General features: G+C 42.9%; 1 protein-coding gene across 1 annotated transcript; it reads right to left on the reverse strand.

Moving 5' to 3' along the window:
• Positions 1-388: 388 nt before the first annotated feature.
• shprh (SNF2 histone linker PHD RING helicase) lies at positions 389-19,247 on the reverse strand. Its single transcript, XM_070920340.1, has 30 exons — positions 19,187-19,247; positions 15,458-16,045; positions 14,800-14,929; positions 14,439-14,657; positions 13,915-13,993; positions 13,203-13,353; positions 12,901-13,003; positions 12,554-12,813; positions 11,808-12,461; positions 10,768-11,019; positions 10,544-10,622; positions 10,270-10,433; positions 9,881-10,137; positions 9,513-9,634; positions 9,166-9,254; positions 7,181-7,273; positions 6,928-7,035; positions 6,139-6,281; positions 5,878-6,051; positions 5,662-5,724; positions 5,337-5,562; positions 4,550-4,687; positions 3,917-4,018; positions 3,745-3,816; positions 2,981-3,169; positions 2,571-2,663; positions 2,386-2,472; positions 1,985-2,163; positions 1,031-1,111; positions 389-937 (listed from the first exon to the last, which is right to left on the reverse strand). Exons 2-30 carry the CDS (start codon positions 16,034-16,036, stop codon positions 841-843), a joined length of 4,983 nt encoding a protein of 1,660 aa, XP_070776441.1. The 5' UTR covers positions 16,037-16,045; positions 19,187-19,247; the 3' UTR covers positions 389-840.
• Positions 19,248-19,991: the final 744 nt, after the last annotated feature.

Raw genomic sequence — 19,991 nt, forward strand, 5'->3', positions numbered from 1 at the left:
AGAAAGATTATTTTCATCACATTTAAAAAAAGCTTTGAAACAGGAGAAATGTAATTAAACAGCCACATATCTGTTGAACGTGTCCAGACAATTTGTAAGTGGTTAAAAGATGAGATAATTGCGCCACCAGGCAGAAAACTTCTTCACATTTTTTGACTTTTATGAGTTTAATTTACAAGATTAGTTACCAAGACACTGAATCTTGTGCTTTTTTTGTCTTGCAAATAAGATGTTCAGCTGAATTGTCAGGCATTGTTTTAAAAGACAAACAGCTTAAAGAAGAAGAAAATCTCTCACTTCTGCTCCTGTAAAGGTCGATGGCTTCCTTCCTGCTTCTAGTTTTACTTGACAGAAATAAACCACAATAAAAGCACCGGACAAAAAGAGCTGGTCTTAACAGGTCGACACCCTGCCATCAACAGACTTTTATTTCCTGAAAGGTGCGAGCTCAATCACTGATGTGAATTCCTCCATTTTCAGTTGTATATAAATGCATATGCTTAATATTAGATTAACACAAGCAACAATACTGTACAGCCTAGTCAAATGTGATCATCAAACATGTGGAAGTAGTTACTGAAGTTGCTATGACAACAAGGGAGTCAAATTCACAAATACTCCAAAGAGACTGAAAACCTGAAATTAAATACAGTTAAGAAACATGTTGAAGTCTGCCGTCAGTGACCTGCTAAAACATCTTCTTGGAAATGCATTTCATAACTTGAGGATGTTTATATAAAAAAAATGGAATGTGCAAAATCAGAGTACTTCTGTCACCACTGTGTAAAGAGTGAGCTCTCTTTGTCTGTGTGTCTTCAGCGGGTATCCAGGTGTTCGTATTCACTCCAGATGTTCAGTGTCTTCAGTGAATAGATCAGCCAGGTCAGCTACTGTCAGTACGGCAGCTTCAGAGTGCTTCATGGCTGTGCTGGTGTGACTAGAATTAAAGGAGATTTTATTCGTACTTTCAGTCAACTGAATTTATGGATTTATGTCAAAAGTAGAGTTTCCTGTCTTCTGTGGCTCTTACCTTTTCTCTGCTGTCTTCAGCATCGCCTGCATTCTCTCCTCAATAGTCGATTTAATGAGGAACCTGTGAACAAATGTTGGCCTGGTGGACAGAGAAAACAACAGAAATTACACAGAACATACAAAACAGTGGATTTTGTAATTAAAGTAAATGACAACCATGATCGCTTATGAAAATTGGCTTTGCATGAGATGCATTTAACACATTTGTTGCATGTTTTGGTGAGAAACACAGAATGTAAACTCCACAGTGCACCTTTAAGTCTCTAAAGAAAATATCAAAATAATAAATTGGAGTAATGTGCAGTCTTGAAGGAGGTGAGCGCTGTCTAAGTCTTTTTTGCTGAGGCACTGTGACTCGGGCTGCAACTAACAATTATTTTCATTATTGATTATAAACTAACTATTTAGTCTATAAAATAATGAAAAATGCTGATCACAGTCTCCCAGAGCCCAAAGTGACGTCTTCAAGTTGCTCTGACTAACAGTCCAAAACCCAAAGACATTTTATTCATTATTATATATGACAAAGAAAATCAGCAAATCCTCAAGATTGACTGAACAAAACGTTTATGCTTGAAAATTGGAAAATCGTTGCATCTCTCACTGTGATATGGCAAAGAACATATTGACAAAATAAAACAGCTTCATTTTAGTGCGAAGATGATTTGTGCATTCAGTGTAGACCAATCAACTATCATGTCGCACTGTGTGGTGAACTATTAGCAGTTCAGTTGTGGCATCAGTCCAAACTGTGCTACCGATCAGCATGAAAAAAAAAGGGAGCTGAAGATGTAGACATGTCTTTGTGCGCCATCTACAGGCAAACAAAGTAATAGCTTCGGCAATAGATGTGGCACAAGTGCTGTGAAAAACAAAACTAGTCTAAAGTGCTGGAAAAGCTCCAGGTGTAAATACTGTCGTCCACTGACAAACTTAACTCCCCGCTTCTTACTTGGTTTGGCCAATGCGGTGCACTCGGCCTATGGCCTGCAGCTCGTGAGCAGGGTTGAGGATCGGCTCCACCAGCAACACGTGAGTCGCTTCGATGATGTTCAGGCCGTTGGAGCCCGTGTGGAGAGGAAGGAGGAGGATGTTGATCTTTTCTTCGTATTTGAAGGAGCTCAGATTCTCCTGGAAGATTGAAGTCAGTGAACTAGTTAAAATCACAAGTGAGTCAAGTGATGTCTAACAGTACAAGATGAGTGGGATTTCTTCTAAGTTTCAATACAGCGTTCTAAAAATGTTGGTTTTAATCAATATGGAATCTGCTGACGGGAGACATTTTGTAGGGAAAAGCAACTGTGTGGTTAAGCGTTGAGCATATTTAGAAATGATTACAATGAAGATTCAAACCTGGAATTTGTGAATCCCATTGATTTGAGAGAACTCCATGTTGTTGTCAAACAAGGCCTTAGCAATGATGTCCAGGACGCTCAGCCACTGCGCAGGAGAGACAAAGAAACAAACTGGGTCAGATCCAAACTCGATATCATCAAAACAAATCACCAACTGACAGAGCAGGGATAGTTTACAGTTACCGTGGAGAAGACGAGACACTTGGCCCCGGGGTCGGTCACTTGAATCTTCTTCAGTGTTCTCACAACCGCCTCCACTTTGGTCGAGTGGCTTCCCTGACAAACACAGGAGGAGGAAAATTAGGCTATAGTGTTAATTAATATAAAAAGGCCCAAACAAAGCTGTGTTCAATTACAATTACATGCATTAAAAGGTATGAATCAAATATAATCCCCTGATAAGTGCTGGTTATGGTCATAAATAACATCTCAATCATTAAGATGAGCAACAAAATATGGGGAGTTTTGGAGAATTAAGCCAGACGGAACTGAACCAAATAATTATAACATCCGGATCCAGCCGTAACTGACATAGTAAAAATATAAATCCAGAACTGGGCCTGTATCACACGAGGGCAGTTTTGCTGACTGACCTTGACCGGTATGTCCTGGTCCTGACTGGACGACTGTGTGGTGAACACATAGGAGATCTCCGCGTGGGACGTGGTCTGCCTACAAATGGCACACTTGATGGCCCGCCGCCTTGAGCCCACGCTGTACTGCTCCACTATGATGGCAATGCACTCATTACAGAAGCAGTGGCCGCAGGTCAGCACTGCCCACTGGGGAAGAGAGAGAGCGAGACTGACTACAACAGAAGACACCACCGGGGGATTTGTGCCAGAAAAATAATAACTTTATTTGCATAATACTCCTCTTAACATAGTTACAAAATGCCCCTGAACGTAAGGGCTTTGTATGTCAGAAAACTAGCTTGGAGCAAATCAATTTAATCTTGTAAGTGATAAATATAAAATGTAAATGTATATTTGATGCAATGGGAAGCAACTTTTTGGGCTGTTTGATTTTATACTCGTTAACTCATTACTGTGACTTTTATTCTCTTTTTCTTTCCTAAATTCACTCTACAAAGATACAAATTAAAAGCTCAATCAAGAAACCTTCCACCTGCTGACTTCCTGGGTGCATCAGGCACATTGCTTTCATCAAAGAAATGTCTCTACACATGCCTGACGGCACACACAATATCCAATAACCAAAATGCCAAAAGTTGAACACGTGAATCCTGATGCAGGACGAATCAGCTTCAGACTGGTAATTTCAGTCTCTGGCTGACTGTAAAAAGAAAGTCAAGTCAATAATTACAGAAGTTGCATAAAAACTAAACGACGCTCACCTCCTGTCCCAGGGGCCGGGCACAGATGGGACATGGCTCTGGGTTCAACCCTCCAGTAGACTTGTCCTGGGACTGGAACAAAGGAATTTATGTTATTTGGAGTGAGATCAAGGCTCTGAATGAGCTGGGAAAGAATGTATCTGCTTTGTAGTTACTATCAAATGTAAATTACCTTCTCCAGATTGGTGAGATACAGAAACTGGCCAAGCTTCTTTTGGAGCTGCGACTTGGCCACTGCCTGGTCGTTCAAAAGCTTGACTCTGTTCTGCTCCACCTGGAAGCAAAACAACCGAGGGCAGGAGGTCAGGAATACAATAAAATAGTTCAGGCTGAATATTACATCCGTGGAAACTTCCCCCAACAATAAAAACGATTGTGACGGGTCTGCAGTGTCGACATCAGGGTGACTGTGCTGCAAAGTGTATCAAATGGTTGTGTGACCCTATTTTGGGTTGAGATCTACTGATAAAGAAATACTAAACTGGACAGCACATTAAACATTAGTGTGAAAACGGCCTTCAATGTAAAGCGACCCAGCAAATCAAGATTGGTTTTGGAGTGAAAATGAAGTAAGTAAACATACACTTTTGATGATTTTACAGGCCTTATAACACACTATTCCTGTTATTCCTGAGAGGGAGTTTTCCCTTATTTGACTCAAGAGTCGAAGGACAGAGGGTCATTTGTAACTTGTGATATTGGGCTTAAAAATAAAACTGACTTGACTCCTCTGAAGTACCTTTTAAAGAGGATAGACTGACATGAACATGTTGTAATTATACATGTTTCATCCTCTTTAACTCACCTCATGTGGCTCGATGATGTGCAGCAGTTTGGGCTTCGGTTCATCAGGCAGACGCACACGTAGCCTCTCCGTGGCCATACCCAGCTCATCGATGGCCGACACGTGATTCCTCAGCACCATCCAGTACTCATGCAGCACCTACGAAGGGACAGAGGTGGCTTTCACTTCGGTCTGTTTCTCTCGTTAATATCGGCACTCAAAAAGGGGCAATATGTATATTTTTTTATTGGCAACAATATGACCGTGACACTGTGAAGGAGGGCGATTACTGATAATGATCATTCACTGGTTAATATGCCAGCTGTTGAGATTTCTGGCTTTCCAAACTCACTTTTTAGCTGTTGAGTAGTTTGTTCTTCATTTAAGCAATAATATAATAACTTAATATTAGCGGTATGATGCTGCTGGCTTTAAACGTTTTGTTTTTCTTTTCAGTTTAGGATGTATTTCCAAATTTCCAAATTGCCTTATGATCCTTTTTATAATGGGTTACAAAAAGTAAATTAAAAATAAAATTATATAACCGTCATGTGTTTCTGAGCATAAAACATTTCTGAAAGCACAGATGACATATTGAATCACAAGTAAAGATTTTAAATCATTCAAATTTGTAAACCTCTCTTGACATTTTGTGTCAAACAAAGAGACATCATTGTCTTCAACTAAGTTTTAATGCAGAGGAGGAGGACGTACAGCTTTTTTAATTACTGGAAAGGGATCTGCTGTTCCTCAGACTTCTTAAATAGGTTGTGCTTGCAGGCTTGTTAGTGTGTGTGTGTGTACAAACCTTGTACTCTTTCTTCCAGTTCTCAAACAGCTCCATAAAAGTGTTGCCCTCCTCCACCATCTCCGGGTCCATGCGTTTCACTTTGGCAAAAGACAAGATGGCTTTCAGAGTGCGCTCAGTCTCACTGGCTGCCCATAGACCTCGGCTGGTGGTGGGGAGACGGTCGTCCACCAGTCCCTCCTCATCTTCAATCATTTCTTCAAAGATGGCCGTCTGACCCTTCACCCTGTCGGGGAGTTTTTCTCATGAATCAACAGTTTAAAAAGTTGTACATGTATGTATTTGATTGAGAGTCTGACGGATCTGAAAACATTGCTCTACTTACGTGTGAGAGAACAGCTTGGACTCATAATCTGTGAAAAGTTCATCTGCTTTGCAAAAAACACAACTAAAATATGACAAGAGAGGAATATTAGTCACGATAAAAAACAAGTGTTTATTGTCGCTGAAGCTTATGAAACACATTCAAAAGCTATAATGAAATGTTGCATGTGTATTTTAAGGTCAAATATGGCTGAAGCCTAAAATGCTGATGTCTTACTTATTGAGTGGCAGTCTCATAGGCCTGAGGTGACAAATGGTGACCTCGTCAATCACTTTCTTTGAAGCCGGGCCTTCGAGACTCTTCACCGCGTCTTGTACAGTCTTCTGGGATTTCATCAGATCTTGCATCTGTTTTGTGAGTATGAACTGCAGACCACAGGCATCACGGAACCTGCAGGATCCCACATTTGCTTTCGTCACGTTTGTGTGAGGATAACTATTAACTATTATCCTACTTTTAAATGAAGAAATCGTTTACTTGTCTGCCATGGAGAGCTTGTTGGCTTGTTGTTTGTAGCTGGACGTCAGCTCATTCTTGACGCGGGACACCAGGTCGTCGTCGTTGGAGCACCGGATCGCCCTCTGGATAACATCCAGCCACCAGGGAGAATTCAGCTTGACCTTGAGAAAGAAAGTTAATCACGTTAGGTTTTCTTTCTAATTTAATCTATTTCTTAATTGTCTTTTATGTGTAAAAAATGGCCCTGTGCAATTTGATCTTTATGAGTTTGATACATAGAGAAAGTTTCTGGTTCTGTCTGTGACTTTTACTGTGCTGTACTGTGACAAACAGAAAAGCCCGCAAAACAGCATTTATATTGCACCATCCTGGGACAATAAACTAGTCATTAAAACTTATTTGTCATTACTTCCATTACAATTACAGGAAAGCTTCTTAATACAGGGAGAGTCAAGTCAGGAAAATCAAAACGTTTTCATGTCAAGGACACAACAAATAGTAGATCTGAATTTGACAATCAAATAATGAAATTACAAATGCTGTTTGTGAGAGGATGTGAATTGGAGTGTGAAACATATCAGTAAGTGTGTCCCTGAACCCCACTTTGGGAACCACTGAGTCAGGTTTAAATGCATTTTTATTAAAAGGTCATTATCACCTACAAACACTGACTTAGCGCTCCTAAACAACATAGCAGTATACATCAAACTGTACATTCATTTGGCAGATTATCTGTTATAATATGAAGCACAATTTGCCTCAGTGTAGACGTAATGTAATGTCTGTAAGCTGTAAAGGAGTTCTCACTTTGCGTTTCAGCTCCTTGATGTTTTGTAGCACCGGCTGGAGACCCTGATAGGCGTCTGCCACCTCAGAGTCGTATTTGGTCATGTAGTGCTGTCGCAGATGCTCCGCCTACAGGGACACGGAGAGTGATAGAAGCGAACTGCAGAGACCATCCTTTAAAAATAAAACTGAAACGAACTCTAACAGATACCACAGGTTTAATCCCAAAATGAACAAGTGCAAATTCCTTAAAGCAATATATGAGAGGAATTACCTCCTCACTTAGTCGGTCATCTCTCAGCGTAGGAGGTATCCCAGGATGCTTTGCGCTCAGCAGTTCCATCAAATTGTGGGTAGCATGAAGCCTCTGTTTTAGAAGAAGAAATTATTATACGATCTTACAATATACAGTCATGGAAAAAATTATTAGACCACCCTTGTTTTCTTCAATTTCTTGTTCATTTTAATGCCTGGTACCACTAAAGGTACATTTGTTTGGACAAATATAATGATAACAACAAAAATAGCTCATAAGAGTTTAATTTAAGAGCTGATATCTAGCCATTTTCCATGGTTTTCTTGATAATAACCAAAATCACTTAAGTTCTTACATCAATAGCTATGGCATTGTACTGCCAAAAACAGTGCTTTTAGGCATTCCATGTTTTCTTTTCTGTCTGTTTTAGTCACATGATACACCCAGGATTTAGTACTTGATTGCATAACCATTGTTTTTGATGACTGCAGCCATGCGTCTTGGCATGCTCTCCACCAGCTTCTGACATTGTTCTGGTGTCACAGCAGCCCATTCCTGTTGCACAAATTCAAACAAATTTGCTTTGTTTTTGGGCTTGTGGTTCTCCATTTTGAGTTTGATGATTTTCCACAGGTTTTCCATTGGATTTAGATCTGGTGATTGAGCAGGCCAAGGCATGGTTCGAATGTTCTGGTTCTCCATCCAGGCTTTAACTGACCTTGCCGTGTGGCAAGGGGCATTGTCTTGTTGGAAAATCCAGTCATTCGAGGCAGGAAAGAGTTTTCCAGCTGATGGAAGAAGACTGTTTTCAAGAGTAGCCCTGTACATGACCTGGTTCATTCGCCCTTCACACAATTGCATTTGCCCTGTTCCACCCATACTGAAACAACCCCAGATCATCACTGATCCACCCCCATGTTTTACTGTAGGGGCAAGACAGTCTGGTTTGTAGGCTTCTCCAGGCTTCCTCCTAACCAGTAAGTTGGCTGGAGTGGGCATCAACTCAAAATTGGATTCATCACTGAAGAGAACCTTAGCCCAATCATCAACAGTCCAATCCTTGTGATCCCTAGCAAAGAGTAACCGGGCCTTCCTCTGCCTTTCGTTGATGAGGGGCTTCTTCCGTGCCCTGTGTGACTTCAGACCAGCTTCAAGAAGTCGGTTTCGAACTGTCCTTGCCGAACAAGTCACATTTCTCGACAGTGCCCACTCATTTTTAAGGTCCCTGGAGGTCTGACGACGATTCCCGACACAGGAACGGATGAGTGCACGGTCATCTCGTGGGGTAGAAAGACGTTTCCTGCCTCGACCAGCTAGCAATTTGGTAGTACCATGTTCGGCTTGTTTTTTCTTGGTGTAGTGAACGGCTGTCTTGGAGATCTTCAGTTTTTTGGCTACCTGTCTCTCACTCATGCCAATTTCCAGCAGTGCCAAGATGGCTGCCTTTGTGGCTTCACATAATTCTTTTGTTTTAGGCATTATGTGAGAGCTGACAACTTCTGCGTTGTGCTACGGCTTGAATGTAAGCAGGAAACCACTCCAGGCCTTTGCATGTGCAGTGCTGCTTATGACATGAAATGGCCTCTTATATACCCTGGGAATACAATTAAGCTTAAGCATGTCAGATAGGACATAAAGTATTATGTAATCAGCTGCATTTTTTGTCGTGTTCATTGTATTCTTCAGGTAATATACCTTTAGTGGTACCAGGCACTAAAATGAACAAGAAATTGAAGAAAACAAGGGTGGTCTAATAATTTTTTCCATGACTGTATATGTATATATATATACATATATATACTATCCATTATGGTTAGAAAAAAATGGAAATCTAAAGTAGAACTAAAAGCTTTAAGACCTTAGCAACCGTATTTTAAACCTAATGATACTTTACTTTTATTTTAATGTCATCAGTCTATTAGAAGTCTGATTTCAGACATGAAGCCCTTCATATGTTAATCACAGATGTGTGTAAAAGACATGAATGGGATGAGGCCACATACCTGTAATGAATCTGTTTTCAGTCTGCCTTTGTGCTCCTCCGATGAACGAAGCACTTCTCTATACATCTCTGCTGCCTCTCCAAACTCATCTGCAGGTGGCAAAGGTCCCGGCAATTATTAGCGCCACTCAATATGTCCGTCACATGTGGAGTTAATGAGATGTGCTATACAGACCGCCCCGGTACACTCAGCCACATTATACATATCGCCTTACTGCAACAAAACGTCTCGGTACAAAAAGTGTTTGGAGACACAAAGATGAGATCATGGCTTGTGTTTTGTTTGAACTGATTCCCATGGGAAACTGGAAGCAGGTGGAGCACAAGTACAGAAGTGGGGATTTATACCTCTGATGATGTGGATTCCAGCCAGGCCATTGAGTGCGCACACCAATTGTCTGTGAGCTTCTTCACACTCCACTCGACATTTCTTCTGCAGGGACTTCAGGAGCTCCTCCATCGTCATGGTGCTAGGGAGGGGAGACACGGCACAGAAACAAACCCACTCAACAAACCCTCCAATGCAAATTACACAGAATGGGTCACCTTTAAATAAACACAAATGCACACAGTATAATTGACAAAAAAGGTTGCTGCGGTCTATTACCGTTACTAATGCTGCAAGATTGTTAATTAACCGGTGCAGCTGCCTTCAGATAAAGACCTCTCCTCTTGCCTACGAGCGCCTTGAAGACATAATACCAAGTGTCATCTACCTTTTCTGCAGAGGCAGAAACTCCCCCCTCACAGCCTGTGGATGGCAGCAGGCCTGGCGCAGCCTCAGCAGCGGGCACAGGATGGTGTTGACGGTGCGTCGGTCGAGGCTGCCAAGCTTCAGGCTCCAGTCAGTGATCTTCCTGAGTTTGACCAGAGCGTCCTGGGAGCAGACCTCGTGCTGACGGTGGTAGAAGTGACCCTCGACGGGGGAGAAGTGCAGCCAGTGCACCTCCTCTGTCTGAGGGGGAATCTGGATCTGGAAAAAAACAGACCATCAAACACACTGCATTTTCTGAAATGAGTACATTCTTAAAATATTTTTGACTGACTACTAGAGATGCTTTAAATGAGTAAAGATTCAGTTTAAAGTTTGGTAATTAAAACCTACCTGATCAATTACGTCTTTTTTAGCCGATCGCCACAATAACTGAGCGATCACATAGTACAGCGGCTCTGTGTTTCCACGTCGATAAGGCCGATAAAGCAGCTGTACCCACCAGTGTTTTACCCAATAGGGATCAACTCCCAGGAAAAGTACAAGGCCATACAGATCTGTACGGGAAGCAACATCAGTTTAGAGATTAATTTTGTTTGTTTGGTTTTGATGTTTTTAAAACATTGTTATTCAAGGCCTGCTTTGAAAATGTGGGTATTTTATGTACCTTCTAAGCCTCTCTGGACAGGAGTGCCACTGACACACCAGCGGTTGACAGATGCAAGACGTAGAGCCATTTCTGCAGCCTGACAGTGAAATAAAAGGGAACATAAACAAATAAAACACTGTATTAAACACAGAGTGACATTCCCAATTCTTTGGTAGGATCAATATGGTATTCTAATATAGAAAGGTTATAAACACAAAAGTTGTGGATTCACTTCGACTCACCTTCGCAGTGGGACATTCAACCATCTGGGCCTCATCCAGACAGATGCGCCACCACTCCACAGCCACCAGGGGACTGGGTATGGCCATGTAGCGCTTCTGGTTGCGGAAGCGTCGTCCGTCCTTGCTGTTACTGTGGGGAATGTCGACGTAGTTGAGCTCTGATCGCAGCACGTCGTAGGTGGTGATGACCACATCCTGCTCGGCGAGCATGTGTGGCTGTATGAATCCATGCTTCTTCACACCCTGATAAACCTGAGATGAAGAAGTCATATTCGTTAGCAAAGTACTTCAAGCTAAACAGTTCTGTCAGTGCAAGTTAAAATGCGAGATCAGAGGAGAGAAGTGTGGCCCTCAGATGCCTCTTCAGAAGGGGAGACAAGGAAGGGAACATTACCAGATTTATATTCTTAGAAAACATATGTTTATACACAAATACAACTGTCTTCGATCTACTGAATCTTGACTGTATGGAGAGGCACAACAGCTGCAACAAATGGAACGTAAACACAGCATCTGCTGCAGAGAACATAATGTCACACTTATCTGCCGTAATCATGTAAAACTAACACTTGAGATAAAGAACTGCATGTAAGTTATGTTATCTTTTGATGCGTGGCTGTAATCTCAACTCGTATCAGGCTTGTTACATTGAAAATGATGAATATATATATACACATATATACACATATATATACATACATATATATATATATATATATTTATAAATTCACCCAAGGAATGTCATGAGTTTTGCAGGTATCTGGTCAGTTGTAGATGTTGAGGTATTTCACAGGATAAGTAAAAACTGTGACCTGCTGGTGGCGCTAGAAGAGGAGTCAGGTGATCACCAAAGTTAACAGGCTTCATCCTCTGGTCTGGACCTGAGTGGTGGACAGACCGACAGACTGACATTGACTTTAGAGCCATGTCGCTAGCGTGTCTACGTATTCTATAGGAAATGCAGCCATTTCTGGTTCAACACTAAATCAGCAGCAGGAAAAAATAATCCTGTTTTAACAAAAGACCATCTACTTTCTCACCAGCACTCGCAGTGAGGAGGACCTGATGTGCCGGTTGATCTCCTCCACCCACTGGTGGCAGATGGAGCTCGGGGAGATGATGAGGGTGGCACCGGTGGAGACGGGTTTCATGGCGACAAGGCAGTGAGGGCAGTAGAAAGGTGTAGTTTCAAGGCTCTCTTCTTTGTAGTTTACGCAGTCTGCATGCTGCCACAGCTGGCAGTTCATACACTGGACGCGAGCCTTGTAGTCAATAATGCCCAGTTCACCACAGATACACTCAAAGCGGTAGTCCGGGGTGTTGAAAGGGACAACAGACGCTCTGGTGGGGGTTTCTGTCTCTTCATGTGAATCAAGCTGAGGAGCTTCTCCCCTTTCTTCGCGTAGATCATCCATTCTGGGCATGTCCTGTGTATCCGACTCGCTTTTATCCTGAGACATCTGCGAGGCCGTCGTGGACGTATCCAGCATGTCGTCCGAGTGATCTGCTTTCTCGTTCGGACTTTCATCCCATTCCTTCTTTGTTTCTGTTTCCTCTGGCACTAGACAGTCAGATGTCGGGGAGCACAGATCTCTTTGATCTTCTGCAAGAGAGCTTTGTAGAGCTGCTTCAGCCTTCTCTTTTGCTCGTCTCTGAAACATCTTTCTGGGCGTGTGCTCTGTGCTTTTGGAATTCTAACAAAAAAGAAGTCAGACGAAAGTTAGATAATACAACCAAGTAATATTTGTAGCATAAAACATTTATATTTGAAGCTCTTTATTCTTACAGACTTGGGTGCTCCTGCTAATGCCTTCTTCTTTTCTTTGTAGTTCTTCCCCAGTTTAAATGACCCCGCCAAGCCACGACCTTTGACCCGGTCAACCAGGCCTTCGTCTATCAGCTTCGCCAGGGTCTTCCTGATATGGTTGCGGTTTTTTAAGAGGTCATAACCGTAAGTGGCGCGGATGTAGGTGAAGATAGCATTGACCGAGGCTCCTTTGCCAGATCTCATCTCCTTGATTGCAGTGAGGAGCATCACCCGCACAGCTGCACGAAAAATAATGTTAAATATTTCAAATCAAACTGCAGGGGAAATAAAAGCAGTGATGTCAGCGAGGACTGTGAGTGACGTACTTGGGTAGGATATCTTCATTTTAGGCTGAACTTCAGACTTGCAGAGGATAACTTTCTCTCTTTCCGGGGGACGAGGAGGTACGAAATAATTCACGGATTTTCCCTGAAAGACCAAAAAGAGATTAACAATTTTACACTTTCGCAAAGTAGCTGATGCTTTCTATACAGAGCACATTAGAATAAACAGAACAGTACACACAAATTCTACATCATATGAAGGTCAACAGAGAGAAGGATTGGAAGAAAAGGGTGATTTTTAACAAAGTCTATATCTTTAATTGTAGCTGCCTACTGATCCTCACCACAGGCAGGGTGAGGGCCTCCTGCTCCAGGTTCTGTCGGGTGTGAAACAGGATAAGAGCCAGAACTTCCACCGTCTTTCCCAGCCCCATTTCATCAGCCAAGATCCCACCCGGCCACTCCACACCCGCCAGGGGAAATTCTCGGATTAAGCTGGGAGAAGAAAAAAAAAAACTGCTGAAAACTTTCATGTATCACTAACAAAAACTCCTTAAAACTACAACAAATTAAAAGGGTCAGTTCAGCCTAATTCAAAAAGACATATTTTCCCAGTTACTTCTAGTTACATCTAGCCATGAAGAGAAGTTTTGGACTTATGTGCTGTGGTTTTGCTCTCTCTGCTGCTGAACCAACACAATGGCGGTGAATGGAATTAAATTTGTGCTGCTCAAAGAATACAAGAAAAAATACATTTGAAAATGTATAAGCAAAAGTTTTAACTGACACTACTTTTTACAAACACAGTGTGACAGTGAGGTCTGTAGATTATTCTGGACATTATTTCTAGAAAGACACGCTGCTCTTTTTTGCTCTTTTTTAAATGTCATTTTTTAAATGTTTTGAGCACCAGACATAAATTCCATTCACCCCCGTCGCATTTGCAGCAGAAGTTTCAGATCTGTCTGGGTGGATGGAACTAGTAGTAAAATGGAAAATATGTTTTTGAGATTTAAGTGAACTGACCTGTTAACATGAGGGGATTCAGGTTCTTACCAGCCGGTAAAAGGGTTGTAGAACAACTTCTTGCCGCACAAAGTGATCAACTCCCGCCAGAGGAAATGCAGTGTTTGTTCTGCAAAGAAATGATAAACAGTAACAATCTCATACAATTTCGTAGCCATCATAGTCCTAACAGGCCTTTTCCACTACAGAAACTTAACAACTTAAAGTGTAGCCATTGTCACCTAAATGTCAGCACTGCTCAGGAAGTGCTACTAAATTGAAGGTTCCACGTTCCAGCTTCAGGGGAAAGACATGATCATTTGCAACACGACAAACACAGCAAGACTGTCTGCTCTCATCGGTCTAAAACTCTGTTACACTTTGGAAAATGGTTGGCAGCAAAGTGATTTGTAGTTAAGTGCAAAACCACTCGTACAGCCCCCTCCTGTGTCATCCAAAATGTCAAAGTTTTACATCTCATAAAACAGATTAACTGAAGAGATGATTATAACCACCAGTCAAGAGTGCAGCAGAGAGTCAGGGCAGCGATGTACAGTTGCACAAGAAGTAAGCACCTTTAGGTGGAGTGCTCCTGGATTTCTCTCTCCTCAGCATCCAGTTGACGGCCTGGCTCTGATAGGGTCTGAGAACAGGAATAAGAGCTTTGTGCTGGACGTCATAGGTCACCTCCTGGCTCTCCCTCTGGTGCAGATGCCTGACGTAATCGTAGAGCTCTTCCACATTTTGCCTCTCCAGGTCGGTGTCACATTCCTCCTCCTCATTATCTACAAGTTCTACATAGAAAACACAGCAGTGTTAAGGGTTATACTTGATTTAAGCCCCGCATTGCTTCACATAAAATTCAGTGGTGAGGCTGTCATGGTATTTGAGAACTTGGATCACAGCATGCATTAGACATTAGGACCAGACGCTCACCGGGGATAATGAAATCGTAGAAATACTCCATTAACTTCTGCATTAGTTGATTTGCTTTCTTCAGGCGAGCGTTTCCCTCGCTAAGGAACTCGGGCTTCCCAAGACCAGTTTCCAGCAAGTAGATCCCCACCTGCCAGATGCAGACAAACAACAGCTGATGGAAGACACGCCACTTTTTGGGAACCATAGAAGAGCAGGTGAGCAGGCTTTCCCAAAGACTATGATAGCGGATTTGGCTGCTTGGGACAACATCTGAGAGGAAGTCAGTCATTACTCATCCTCATTTCCTGTGAGTTCTCGACTGAAAGAAAGCCTGCAGACACTTCATAAACACACCAGTATGTCACAAGTTCAGCAAAGTGCAGCCTTTTTAAAAGCAGGTACACATACATTGCAAACGAGGTAATATTCAATAATTCCTTGTTTTCTTTACATAAAGGCTGAAGTTAAGAATTATGTTTTTAAATTAAATAGTAAATATGCAGCCTTGTTTTTCATTACTGGTATGGCAACATCTTGCACTCACAAACCGCATCACCTTTAACACACCTGCAGTTAACCATCAGTTTATCCGGCTTTCTGATGACGAATCTAAACACTGAAGAAAATAATTCTTGAGAGAGTATTTTTCAGTCTCCTCCCTGAAGTGCCTTCATACCTTGACTGACTCCTCTTTTTCCTGATGGCAGAGCTGCACCACCCTCCTCTTCTGCATCCAGTCGAGGTCCTCCAGTGAGATCACACTGAAGCTGCACTCCGCTGTGCACGTGTCCTCATCAGGCCTCCACTGCTGCCCTGAGCTCTCGTCACAGCTGCTGTAACTGAGGCAGAGCTGGTCACCTGTCCTGTGCAGCACAAAATCTCTCTGTTCACAGTCAGATGGGATCCAAGCCGGCCGCACGCTGAACTCCCCAATGAGCGCCTTCCAGACGTGGCTCAGCTTCAAAGCCGGCTCCACGACGAGGGCCAGGGACGCTGAGGTGCTGTCTGATGACGTACCGGGGAGTTCCTCTGTAAACCGGACAGATCTGGTACAGGCAGCCTCCGACATGTCCTCGGTGGTCGACAGAAAGGAGCTGCTGGGAGCAGAGTCGACATGAAGAATGGAGCAGGTTGGTGTCTGGTCATCTTCCTGGTTCACCTCGTTCTTGCGGTCCTCCAACATGTTCCAGTTCAACCTCTTCTTGTCTTCTTCGTCCACCCTCACAGGAGGGGCCCTTTTTCTTCGGCTACTCATGGTTAAACTCTGCATGGAAAGTAAATGAAGTGTTAGTTACAATAATAATTCTACTTTTAATTCATTTATTACAACATCTGTAGCATACGGTATGACAAATATAAATTACATTTGGCAGACAAACTGAGGTCCTTTTTAACACCAAACTGATGACAACTTTTAAACACAAAATATGTTGACTTTCACAATGTCTTACCATTCCTAGTGCTCAGTGAAATGGACAATATACAATACACAACTGCTAATGATCATCAGAAATGATTTCAATATTGTTTTAACATATCAACAGCAATATTTCCTACATATATCAAACAATATCTAACCTTCCACCTTCCCACTTACCACACATTTGGTTTAGTTATGTTGGCTTTTCCCTCCCTCCTTAAATAAGCTTAATTTTTTTTCTACATGCATTTTAATATGTAGACATGACTTGTGAGCAGTTCAACTAAAGAGCTACTTTTCCTTCTCAGATTATTTGATTGGACTTTTACAGAGCTGAAGACGTAAAAAGAATTCAGTAATTCACAAGAAAGATTAGAGAAAGGTCGGTTTGTGCAACACCTTTCCGTTCCTTTAATTATATGACCCCTTGAATTTTATCTCAGTACCCTTTGGAGGGCCAAGACCTCCAGGTTGGGGACCACTAATATAGATATTGTTAGAGTTTCCAAAAACAGAAAGGAAAGGGTCGTTAAACAGTACCTCTTCACCCCCATTCAACTGAGCTTTTAACCGGTTTCCACCACAGAGACTTTGTCTTCTTGTGTATCAGGAGCTTGTTCAGGTAGCAACTACAAGCCAAGAGCCCCCAACTCTGCTAACGACCGACGCCTCGCCAACAGCCTCAACGACTTCTACTGTCGTTTTGAAAGACAATGGGACAGTCCTGACACCATCCCCCACACCATCACCCACCAGCTCCAGCCCAACAGCCCCAACCCCCTCATCACACCTGGGGCTGAACTCTCACACCTCCTACCACCGCAGCTGCCCCCCACAGCGCCCCCCACTCCTCCAGCATCAACACCTCTGTCTGTCCTTGAAAGAGATGTGAACAGGCTCTTCAAGAGACAAAACCCGCGTAAAGCTGCTGGACCAGACTCCATCTCCCCATCCTGCCTGAAGCGCTGCGCCGATCAGCTGTCTCCGGTGTTCACGGACATCTTCAACACCTCACTGGAGACATGCCACGTGCCAGCCTGCTTCAAGGCCTCCACCATCATCCCCGTCCCCAAAAAACCAGGGCCCACTGGATTAAATGACTACAGACCCGTCGCCCTGACCTCTGTGGTCATGAAATCATTTGAACGCCTGGTTTTGTCCCACCTCAAATCCATCACAGACTCTCTGCTGGACCCCCTGCAGTTCGCCTACAGAGCCAACAGGTCTGTAGACGACGCCGTCAACCTGGCTCTACACTACATCCTCCAGCACCTGGACTCCGCAGGATCCTATGCCAGGATCCTGTTTGTGGACTTCAGCTCTGCCTTCAACACGATCGTCCCGGCTCTTCTTCAGGACAAGCTCTCCCAGCTCAACGTGCCTGACCCCACCTGCAGGTGGATCACAGATTTCCTGTCTGACAGGAAGCAGCACGTGAAGCTGGGGAAACACGTCTCTGACTCGCGGACGATCAGCACCGGCTCCCCTCAAGGCTGCGTTCTTTCTCCTCTACTCTTCTCCCTCTACACCAACAGCTGCACCTCCAGTCACCAGTCTGTCAAGCTCCTGAAGTTCGCGGACGACACCACCCTCATCGGACTCATCTCTGGAGAGGATGAGTCTGCCTACAGGTGGGAGATTGACCATCTGGTGACCTGGTGCAACAGCAACAACCTGGAGCTTAACGCTTCAAAGACAGTGGAGATGGTTGTTGACTTCAGGAAGAGCGCAGCCCCACCCGCCCCCATCACCCTGTGTGACTCTGCAGTGGACACTGTGGAGTCCTTCCGTTTCCTGGGCTCCATCATCAGCCAGGACCTCCGGTGGGAGCTGAACATCAGCTCCGTCATCAAGAAAGCCCAACAGAGGATGTACTTCCTGAGGCAGCTGAGGAAGTTTAACCTGCCACAAAAAATGCTGGTTCACTTCTACACTGCCATCATAGAGTCCATCCTCACCTCCTCCATCACCGTCTGGTACGCTGCTGCCTCCACCAAGGACAGACGCAGACTGCAGCGTATCATCCGCTCTGCAGAGAGGGTGATCGGCTGCAACCTTCCATCTCTTCAGGACCTGTACTCCTCCAGGACCCTGAGGAGAGCAGGGTAGATCGCTGCCGACCCCTCCCACCCCGGACACCATCTGTTCGACCCCCTCCCCTCTGGCAGGAGGCTGCGGTCCATCAGGACCAAAACCTCCCGCCACAAAAACAGTTTCTTCCCCTCTGCAGTCAACCTGACAAACTCTCACTGACCCCCCCCCAGAACACAAACACAAGCTATACGTTATATTAACGTACATCACCCCTGTCCCCACTGCGTTACATTAACGCACCCACCCCCTACTGGACACTTTATCTGGACACTTTACTTTATTCTGGTCACTGCACTGTTGTTATTTATCTTATCTTATTTTTTTATTTGTTTTTTTTTTTTTTTATTTTTATTTTTATTATTCTTATTTTAGCTTTTATATTCTACTTATTTGTTATCAAAACAATAGCACCTTCAGACCACAGCAAATTCCTTGTAATGTATGTTACTTGGCAATAAACAGTTTCTGATTCTGATTCTGATTCTGATGTGTAGTATTATTATCCCACAAGGCAATATAAACTACTTCAGCACCAGCTAATGTCACTGCTTGTATATTTAGAGCCATCCACTGTCACACAGCAAACGTTTAGGTTAGCACCAGGCAGATGTTAACAGCTGTACAGTATCCTCTGTATTTATCACAGTTACCGAGGCTCACATTAAATCAGCTGCTAGCTAGCTACATAGTGCACCAGTTCCTTAGCATGTCGGCTAACAAGTAGCCGTGTTAAAAGGTGCTCCTTCCTTTAGGCGAAAGTTTCTGTCTGAGGAAACAGGCAGCAGGGGAGCTACAGTGACTCTGTTACACAATGAAGACACTTCCAGGCTGTGTGGCCGCGTATCTTATCAGTTTGACCGCAAACAAGCGAATAAAAACAGGCACGTTTACTTGTTGAGCCTCCCACAGAACCGGGTCTGGCTTCTATCGCTGCATCAGAAGCCGTTTCACGTCCCAGCAGCTCCAGATAATCCAGCTGACATGAACCAAAACACACTTCATTTGCCGACTTCAATGTTGCTGTTCGCCATTTTTAAATACAGGAAGTGACGTCAGCGTAGGGGGAAACTGCTACTAAAAGTTACGCAGTACTTTTATTTGTTTACTATTTGAGTAACTATGAGTAAATACAAGTGGTAAATGTCTACTCTCCATATTTTTAATTTCTGTATTTTTTTGGGCACATTTTGTTTCGCTTTCAACCTACTTAAAATGTTCAAATTTTAATTATTTATTTCCATAAAACTATTAAAAAAAGATTACGTTTCTTAAATCATAATAAAAAAATGTGTTTGAAAGAAACGCTGAAGGCAGATTAATTATTTTGATTATATGTTTTCTTCTTTTCATTTCTTTTTAATTTGAATTTTTAATGCTTTATTGTCATTACAGCTTTATTTTAAAGATCTGTATTTAACCTTTTGATACAAAATACAGTGCAAAAAACCCCAAAACAATTATGCAGGCTCAGCCAAAATTATGAAGTGACTGAATATGAATATAAAAGATGTCCAATAGTTTCAGGCTCTTGAAGACAAAAACAACAGAGATCAAACTCAAACAGAAATCTTTATAGTTTCTGCAGCTGCATAGTGTATATTAATGATAGATAAAAAATAAATTGTACTTATGTAGCCTTGGGGAGATTATTTTGTTACCTAACAACAGTATTGATTTCTATCGTTTAATAAAGTTT

Source organism: Enoplosus armatus, chromosome 15, assembly GCF_043641665.1.
Source record: "Enoplosus armatus isolate fEnoArm2 chromosome 15, fEnoArm2.hap1, whole genome shotgun sequence".
NCBI lineage: Eukaryota > Metazoa > Chordata > Actinopteri > Centrarchiformes > Enoplosidae > Enoplosus > Enoplosus armatus.

Excerpts from the sequence above, each read along its gene's own strand:
- shprh (XM_070920340.1), bottom strand. The coding sequence starts at position 16,036 with ATGAGTAGCCGAAGAAAAAGGGCCCCTCCTGTGAGGGTGGACGAAGAA. Across the intron at positions 7,274-9,165 it reads TGAAAACAGATTCATTACAG|AGGCTTCATGCTACCCACAA; the intron begins GTATGTGGCCTC and ends CTTCTAAAACAG. Across the intron at positions 2,664-2,980 it reads ACCAGGACATACCGGTCAAG|GGAAGCCACTCGACCAAAGT; the intron begins GTCAGTCAGCAA and ends TGTGTTTGTCAG.